The sequence below is a fragment of the Curcuma longa genome, chromosome 8, assembly GCF_044706935.1.
Source record: "Curcuma longa cultivar G26 ecotype Majalengka, Jawa Barat chromosome 8, ITB_CL_G26_1.1, whole genome shotgun sequence".
Lineage (NCBI taxonomy): Eukaryota > Viridiplantae > Streptophyta > Magnoliopsida > Zingiberales > Zingiberaceae > Curcuma > Curcuma longa.
This window is the reverse complement of record NC_133868.1, coordinates 10,424,170-10,433,382: the sequence shown is the minus strand read 5'-3', so window position 1 is coordinate 10,433,382 and position 9,213 is coordinate 10,424,170. Positions and strand designations below refer to the sequence as shown.

The window sequence follows — 9,213 nt, the reverse complement described above, 5'->3', positions numbered from 1 at the left end:
TTCAACATTTGTCCATATCAACAAATCTGTCCCGTATTAACCAACTCAATTATGTCTCAAAAGTACTTAATCACATCTCAACAAAACTAACTGGGAAACTATTATTTTTATTAATTTTCTTCTACTAGATTTACATCGCTTATTTAGTTTGCTTGACACGATTAACCCGCCCATTTGATCTACTTGACTCACTAGATCCATTGGATCAAGTAGGCCATTTAATCTCTCAACTATAATATAATATAATATTATATTATATTATATTATATCTAATAGAGTTGTGGATAAGCAAGAGAGGAAGTTGACCATGCATCACATGTGACGACAATGTGGAGAGGATATGCAACTATTTTTTTTAACAAACAAATAGTTAGAGCTAAATGAGTTGTCAAATCTTTTATTTTGAATTTTAAAAACGTATATTCTACAAAATATTGTTTTTAATCAGTTCCTAATATCATATTCTTAATTTAATTTGAAATTATTATATTCATAAAAAACCACGGAAAAATCTATTATTTTTTTCTATTTTAATAGATTGTTTAATTTATTATTTTACTTGTGAAAAAGTTCGACTTGTTAATGGGCTCGAGCTCTTAATGGATCGAATCTTGTTTCTCTCATTGGACTTTGGGCCGGGCCCAAATTACGCGATTCAGGTCTCATGCTTAGAGCACGAGCTTCTTTTGGGACCGTGAACTCCAGGAGCTCGCGCCGGAGGCGAAAGGCGGGGGCTCGTCGAATATCGAGTAATGGCGACGACGCCGATGAAGCCGAGGCGATTGAAGGGCCACAAGGGCACAGTCACTTGTTGCATTGCATCCCGTCTCCGCCCAGGTGTCATCGCTTCGTCCGGCGAGGTTCTCTCTCTTTCAATTAGGGCTTTCTCCTGCGATTATTTTAGCCCTTGATGAGTGGATTGAAATTTTCATCTTAGGTAATGAAGTTTGTATAAAATTTGAGAAGCTTGTGATTTTGTTAATTGGCCAAGCATTCCTTTGCCTTCTATCCGAAAATGGTTTTTTTGTTTTGCTAGAATTTATAGCGTTTGTTTCAGCGGCATCTTGTGATTTTACAAACTTCTGGCGTCCGGTGTCCTATCTTTCAAATAACTGAGTAGGCTTGTGTTTATTGGACGCTGGCGAGCAATAATTAAAGGGATGAGTGATGTTACTTGAAAAAGAAGAAGATAACAGTTGTAACTAGCTTCTACTATGGTCGCGTGCAACTTAGATACATTCTCAATATGAACATAATGATCTACAGGCAACAGGCTGATTGAATCAGGAAATGACAATTGAAGCAAAGACACACTCTACTCTGAAGCTCAATTTGAGGGAATTTGCCTTCGCTATGTTAATCCCACCTCGGATGAAGCGAGGCCCTCACCTAAGACAAATTCATCTCGACTTGATTGCCTCTCAGCTAGGCTGAACTCAACAGCCTTGCAAGTCACCTTGACCAAACTGCTGTCACCTAGGGGGAACTGCATAAGCCCCATCTCGACCTTGACCAAACACAAACCTCTTGTGCTCATTTGATTATATGCTCGCATTGTGGTCCAAGCCTAATTAATAAAATTTGGCAAACTAATTTTATTTGTTATATCCCAGCCATAACATTACTCTAGGACCAAATATCAATATTGAATATATTCTTAAAATGGAGGAAATTACATTCATAGTGTTGTATAGACTCATTGGGAGGTCCTGCCACTGTTTAATTCTTGGCCAAGTAATTTGTCTTTTTGATTGCACGTTGCATCATGAATCGAGATACAAGGCTCGCTGGCCTGTACGGGCCAGCATGTACAATGTATGGTTGTGTACATTGTCCATAGGTGCACATTGCAGAAGATGCGCAAGGTTAAAAAAGTGTAGTAAACACCATATCTTCAAACCGTAGCTGCAGAATAATATGTGCATTAGTAGTGAGATGCATCTATAAAGCATGCATGCCTTGACTAGAGATGATGTTATGCTGAGTTATCTAATATGTCATATTGGATTAACCTTTTTCATTGAAAAAGGGTTCTTCATTTTATGTTGCTAGACCATCTTGGCCCTCTAATTGCATATGCAAAGTGCATAGACAAGTTAATTCCTAGGGTTAATGCATTGATGTATTACCTTTGAGGCCAAAGAAGCGCATGTGCGCTCATTTGTACCCCTTGCAGAATATGATAATTTCCTCATATAATAATAGAAACTATTAGATAAAAAGAAATATGACAAACAAAGTATCAAGTGTACTTGGGAATATTGATTTAATCATTCTCTCAAGGGTTGGTACATTCACAATGGTAAATTAGTACCAAGGTACCAAATTTTGCCTGTTGAGGTGACAACATGTTCTTGGTTGTGATCATCTCGACTCAAACATGAATGAACTTGTTTTCTATATATGTTTTTATGAACTGATTCTACCTTGCTTCTATCTGTAATATATATGTTATCAGAATCCAAATGTTCCAGTGAACTTATATTGATGTGAATTTTTCTCTTGTAAAATAGGATGGTCGCATTTGCTGGTTTGATTTGCGTTGTAAAGATGCTCTCTATACTATTGATCTTGGAATGGAATCCATCTCTTGTTTATGTTTCAAAACAGGTTAGCTGATGTCCATTTTCCTATTGTTTTAAGTCATGTACTTGGACAGAGTAACACACAAGCTAAACTCATTAATGTGTTTAGCAATTGGTTCAATTTATCAAAGAAATATATTTGTGGTGTTTTAGGAAATGAAGATATTCTCTATGCTTCTTTGGGAGCAAAAGTCTTGTGCTTTGACATCAAGATGGTGAGTAGTTATGCATAATATGTTTGCAGATATTCTCACGTACAAGTATACTTATTTTTATGGCTTTAGCATGCATAAAAGTTGTGCTCATAAGGTACATCCAGATCCAGGTATTAATTAAGTTTTGAGTCTTTTGACATGTTGTCAGACTCTTGCTGTGCTCAAATCTGGCAAATATGTGTGTGTGTGTTTTTATATATCTTTCAATTCTATCTTCATCAGTAAAAGTGTCACCTTTTATTTTCCTTCAAATATTGTTGTATATACTATTGATTATACGATGCATTGGTCACACAAATTCTCAACTTAACCTCTCTTTTATTTTAAAATCGCTCTTTGGACTTGCTTTTAGATTGCGTTCTCTTGAAAGATGTTTACTACACATTTATGTTTTTAACTGTCATTTAAACTCCATAAATAAAAATCACATTTCTTATTTTATGCTGATTGTCATTAAAGCCTCTCCCTTAATATTCAGTTATTTATAGGTAAAAATCAAGATGGTCATGTGAGATCTCTTGCTTGTATGTTTTAGTACATAGAGAATACCATTTCAGTTTTCTAAATGTCTTATTTTTCATCTTTCATTTTGTGAGCTACTGTTACTTAAATCATCCTACAATTTACATGTGCTTGTGAACTACTAACACTAGGACCAATTGAAAATTTCAATTTGCTATTATATGATTTTCTGCAGAGTAACACTAAGAACATTGGAGTTTCTAAAAGACTGTATTACATCAGGAAGAGTAGTTGATACACAGTTAATTTTGCAGCCATCTTCCTGGAAGCCACTTGAAACCTACTGCTTTAACAAAGATGAGATAAATCAGGTACTTAATATGGAGAATAATTTTGTTAAAGGAATTTGAATTTCAATATAAAATTTCTATTTTGGGGTGGGATTCAACTTCTTGTCATCATATTGGCATTGACAATTAGCTACAGATCTTTTTTGGGGTTCTTGTGAAGCGACATTATTTTGAGTACTTCACAATGTTTCTTATGGCATATAGGTTCACAGTAACTTTGTCAATAACTATATAACTTGGGATTTCTGAATATTAGCTGTTTTTGTGAATTTGTTCAACATATATGACAGTTAAGTTTTAAATTATTATATTGACTAGGCTCTCAAGCCTATTGGTATATTCATTGTAATATTTCCTTGCAGATTTCTTTCAGCATGAAGTCAGATTTTCTTGCTGCTGGAGATGATAGTGGTGAGGTTAAGGTACTTGAGTGTTGCAAGGGATTGCATGATATACTACCTCTGCCTTTTCCACATTATCATTGTTTTTCATTTGGCTCTGTTTCCATGCACATGTAGTATGCTTGTTAACTGTGACAATTAGTTGATAATTCCAAGAAACTATAGTTTCACCTCTAATACAAGTACAATTTTTATCACGGTTCACTTCTGATGATTTTAAATTAGGTTTAATTTTTCATCTCAATTATTTCAACTAAAAGTGTTAAAGGACTTCAAATTTTGTGATGACAGTAATCACATTGAGTTGAAAAGACCTTTGTTTGAAAAAAATGTTCGAATGATGTGCTTCAGCTGGAAACAGCTTGACTGCATTGTGGGACTGAAACATTTGGAGTCAATGGCTTTGGACATGATTGGGACATAGATTAACAGTATGAAAGATAAAGAAATTGGAAGAGAATAGAGTGAATACAAGTACAATTATAATTTTTTTTTTAAAAAAAACCCTAAGACCTTTTCATTCATCAGCTAATAAAATAGTCAAATCAATTTGCATTATGGATTTCATTGAAGTCTATTATTATTATTATTTTTCATGTGAGCCTGCTCTAACCATCTATTTTGATCTTCATTTGGCTTTTTGCTTGAGGTATTTGTATTTCTTTTAAGTAGTTTTATCTATTTGTATCTTTTGACCTCTAAAATGTGGATCCTTGAATGTATGTCTTGACTATCTTTTTCAAGTCAATGCTAAAGAAAGATCATGTTGACCATCTTCCAATCCCAGAAACTTAATTCTGTGACCCTATTTTACATTTCTTTACCATAAAAAATTATTCAATTAATGTTATCATGTGTTTGTTTGTTCTTTTTTTTTCCAGATCATTGACACTATGCATCAAAGCCTCTACAAAACATTAAGATCAGTTCATACTAGTGTATCCTTTGTAAGTGCAAGACATGATTTGCATGATTATATCTCAAGTTATTTTCATTTTGAGGAATATATAAGAAGTTATTAAAGTTCTTATATGCAAATCAAATATTTTTTGCCCTTAGCTTTTTAACAGATCTGCAGTAGCGTGCAATTTATTCCCTGGAAACCTTGGACAGGTATATGCTTTAATAAAATTCAGCCCAAATGTAGAATTGATATTTCTATCCCCTTTGGCATCTCAAAATTTATTGCTTTTGAAGCACTTGTAAATCTTACCTTAAAATGAAGTTCACGGTGCCAATGTTTAGAATCAATCCGTTCTTTTTTGCCAATTTCCTATCACCCTTCTTAATATTCATTCATAAGATATAGTATGTTGTGCTATCAGTTTTCTGATCTCATAAATCTGTTTTCCCTGTTTCTGGAATCAGCAATATAGTATATTGTCTACCATCTTTGTTTTTTCCCTGCTTGATCCTGCTACTTTGGATTTGTATATTTGCATCAATAACTTAAAATATTCTTCTTCTTAGTCACTGAATTTTTTATAAAACCATCTATTTGTTGTCTGTAACTTTGGCTTTGGTTTGAAGCCTCAACATTAGCTATTTCTGCCCTTGCCACCTATGCCTGTTTTAAATCAAAGTTAGAACGTATGGTGCTTCTATTGCATCCTAAATTTTCTCAATAGTAGACAAAAACTGTGCATTACAATTCAATCTTGTCCTTTAATCGATCCATTATAATGATCGTTCATTTTTATTTGAAATTTTGGTCCAAAATATTTGCTATAAGCCAACTCACATTAACTTCCTAGATTAGACCTGTATGGTCATATAACTTACCTATGTGTTTAGAGCATAAGTTAACAAAACAATTCCCTTGAAATTTATTATTTACTTGGCAGCTATAACTGGTGGTCTTGACTTGAAGCTTGCTGTATGGGATTTCTCTAAAGGGCGGCCATACAATGTGATTGATTATGGTAGGCCCTTCAATTTTATAGATATCATTTGTATGTATTTACAATTTTTCTCCTCGTGTATACTGGAATGGAAATTTTGTTACTTACTGCTGAGCATGTTTGGATATGGACATGCCATTCCTTTAAAGAAACAAATTGCTATCATTGTTAAATTCGAATGACTTATGTATGGAATTAAACATCTGTAGCATTATAACTTGAATTGTATCTGCTGGAAGGTTTTGAGTTTAAGAGAGATTTTCAGTGATTGACTAAGTTGGTTTTTCTGAAAACTAATATGTTAAGACATTCTTCTTTCTACTGAAGGAATGACTGAACCTGATAGCAGTATTTCCACTGGGAATGCGGGGCAATGTTTCAATCCTGCTTTTGTTCATTCGATAGCAATACCTGAAGTAGATATCACGTGTGGTCCGAATAAGGTCTGTGCTGTTGCAAGAGGTGATGGTGTTGTTGATGTGATTGACTTGGAAGCGAGTCTAGCAACTTTGAAGTCGAAAAGCTCTTCTTTAACTAAGAGTGCTCAGAGATCAAAAAGAGATGAAGCACAATCGTCAAATACTCATGCAGTTTATCAAAACAAGAGCACACAGCTAGATTTCAGTTCAGGAGGCCACACCGCCAGTGTATCTTGTGTGTAAGTAATTCAAGTCTTAATGGAATCTCACTAGTATAATAACTAAGGATGTTGGCTGGCACAGGTCATTTTCCTTGTTTGGGGAGCCTGGAAAGTTTCTGCTTTCAGGTGGAAATGATGCATCAGTGAAGTTGTGGGATTGGTCTAAATGTTTCTCTCCTGAGCAATCAAGCTGCAACAATTATTTGAGTTTGAGTATTAACTCGAAGAAAAAGGTAAAAGACCCGTACATAATAGTCGATTTATGCTACTGATTGAGTACTTATGATACCGTTCATCTAACCACTTTATTTTCCGCATCATTCTCTCTCCTTTTTCGATGACAATCTTGATTACTTACCACAATATCAATTTATGCAAGAAATGGTCTTTTTGTTGTTTTAATTCTATTAGTAAGATTTTGTGAGAGTCTCAAGATATTCATGTGTAAGTTGAAACAGGATGCTATTTTTGAGTTAGAAATGATCAGAAATAAGATGGAAAACAAATAATTTTGGTTAGATACCAAAGACTTTCCAAGCATCTCAAGTAGAGTCTTCCAATGTTTTCAAGTTGAAAAGAATTATTCTGAGTTAACAATGGCCATCAAGGTAGCTAAAAACAAGTGATTTTGGTTAAAAATTTACACTAGAAGCTTCTTGGGAATCTCAAATGGAGTATTTTGGTATTATTGAGAAGAAAAGATCTTATTTTAAGTTAAAAATGATGAAAAAGCATACAAATTGTTTTTTTGGGAGTCTCAAGTAGAGTACTCCAGTGTTTTCAAGTTGCTATGAACTAATTTTGGGATAAAAATGTTCAAGTGCTTGCAAAATACCTTCTTGGTCCTTTTCAATCTGTTTCAACTCAAATTTACTCTGTGTAGCTCTCTGTCTGTCAAAGCCTCAGGTATCTTTTTTAGGCCCAAAATGATTAAATTTGTGTCAATGGAATAATTTAATTTAAAGCCAATATTATTTTGGATAGGTAACATGAGGAGGTGCTTAGATTTGGTTAAGAATAATGTAGGGTGCATGATTTGAAACTCAGGTGTTCTCAGGGAAATCTTCCATTATTCAGCATCATGCCAGTAGCAACAGGTCGGAACAATCTTGGACTCAGAATTTGATCATATTCACATAGATATCTGATCAGAGTTGTAAGTCATTAAAGTTGATCTGAGTTGTAAGTTATTAGTCATTGTCAGTTCACAAGTCAACTTAACCTTTTTGGTTCATGTGCCACCCTTGTGAACCATGTTGTTGGAGATTAGGATTGATGTTGAGCCATCAATTTCACATAGAAATCCCATCTCTGTTTGACAACCCTTGAGGTTGATGACTAGGATTGATGTGGATCATGCCACATAAGAGATATTCTAAGGTTTGTTGTTATTGATTGCAATATGAAAAGTTTTATGCTTATTTGGAAGTTTGTTACTTGGTCATGAATTGATGATTAAAGATTTCTATTGACGTTTGAAACTTAAATTTTAAATTCTTGATTTGGACTTTTTTACACGTTGCTTTGCTTATGAGCGCATATTTGAAATTTGAAATCATGTTTTATTTTAATTATTGATTATGCTTCATTTCAACCTAGTATCAACTTTTTACCCTGTTCATGAGGAATAATATTAAATTTTATTAAATCATAGCCTCGTAAGAGTCTATGATCTGAGTAAATGAACTTTCATCCCATCTACATTGGAAGACCAAGTTTAACATCTTTTCATGGCAGATCAATTGGCTATGCACCACTCCTACCGACTCTGAAAACCTTGTTGTTTGTGATACGACCAAAGTAGTGAAGATTTATACTGTTGCATAGAAGCATGGATGCAAAGAACCAAACCTAGTTTGAGATGCTGAAGCTGGAAGATTTATACTGTTGCATCGAAGAATGGATGAAAAGAGTTAATCCTAATTTGAGATGCTGAAGCTGGTAGCGTTCACCGATTGCTTCAAAAATTTTCAGGTTTTCTTGACATTAGTATTTATTAACACCTCGTAGCTTTAGCCATGATGCAGCAACCTTTTTCATCCATTTTGTTGCTTGTTCATTTGCTAACGTTCATTTAGCTTGTTCCATTATTATTATTTTGATTTTAATTTGGTCCGATCCTCTATCTTTCATTTCTATATCATTTTTGCCACATTTCTTTGATCTATATGGCAGTCGTAGTATTGGTTCATCTATGTGATATTAATTTACAGTTCAGAACTGCATTTTTTGTTTCCCCTTTAGCTCATTGCATAGCTTCTCTACCTTTTTCTAGATTATATATTTGTTTTTGCATGCTACATGTCAACTTATGAATACATTTGAGGTGTATAATAACAAAGTAGAAAACTAAGATCATATAGATGATTAGAGTTCTGTGATCACTCTTACATTGGGCTCATGGTATCATCCATTAGATCATGGCACCATTCATGCCTAATGAAGTCGTCTTGCCAAAGGCGAAATCAAACTGATACCTTATTGGCACTTTAGTTTAACAAATTAATACTACAAACTAATGCAATCTAAATCTTCCAAGTGATCTAATGACCTAAGATAAATTGTACCCATATTGGTCTTGATTGGGTTGGTTGCAAGCAACCTTGCACTATGGAGTTTACACCTCTAGTTCAAGAAAAAGATGTTCATTGATCCACAT

At 34.1% G+C, this 9,213-nt stretch overlaps 1 protein-coding gene across 1 annotated transcript; it reads left to right on the top strand.

Moving 5' to 3' along the window:
- Positions 1-704: 704 nt before the first annotated feature.
- Positions 705-8,662, top strand: LOC141833573 (uncharacterized). Its single transcript, XM_074721052.1, has 11 exons — positions 705-860; positions 2,514-2,610; positions 2,739-2,800; positions 3,577-3,633; positions 3,975-4,034; positions 4,895-4,951; positions 5,084-5,126; positions 5,858-5,935; positions 6,242-6,572; positions 6,637-6,787; positions 8,292-8,662. Exons 1-11 carry the CDS (start codon positions 753-755, stop codon positions 8,379-8,381), a joined length of 1,134 nt encoding a protein of 377 aa, XP_074577153.1. The 5' UTR covers positions 705-752; the 3' UTR covers positions 8,382-8,662.
- Positions 8,663-9,213: the final 551 nt, after the last annotated feature.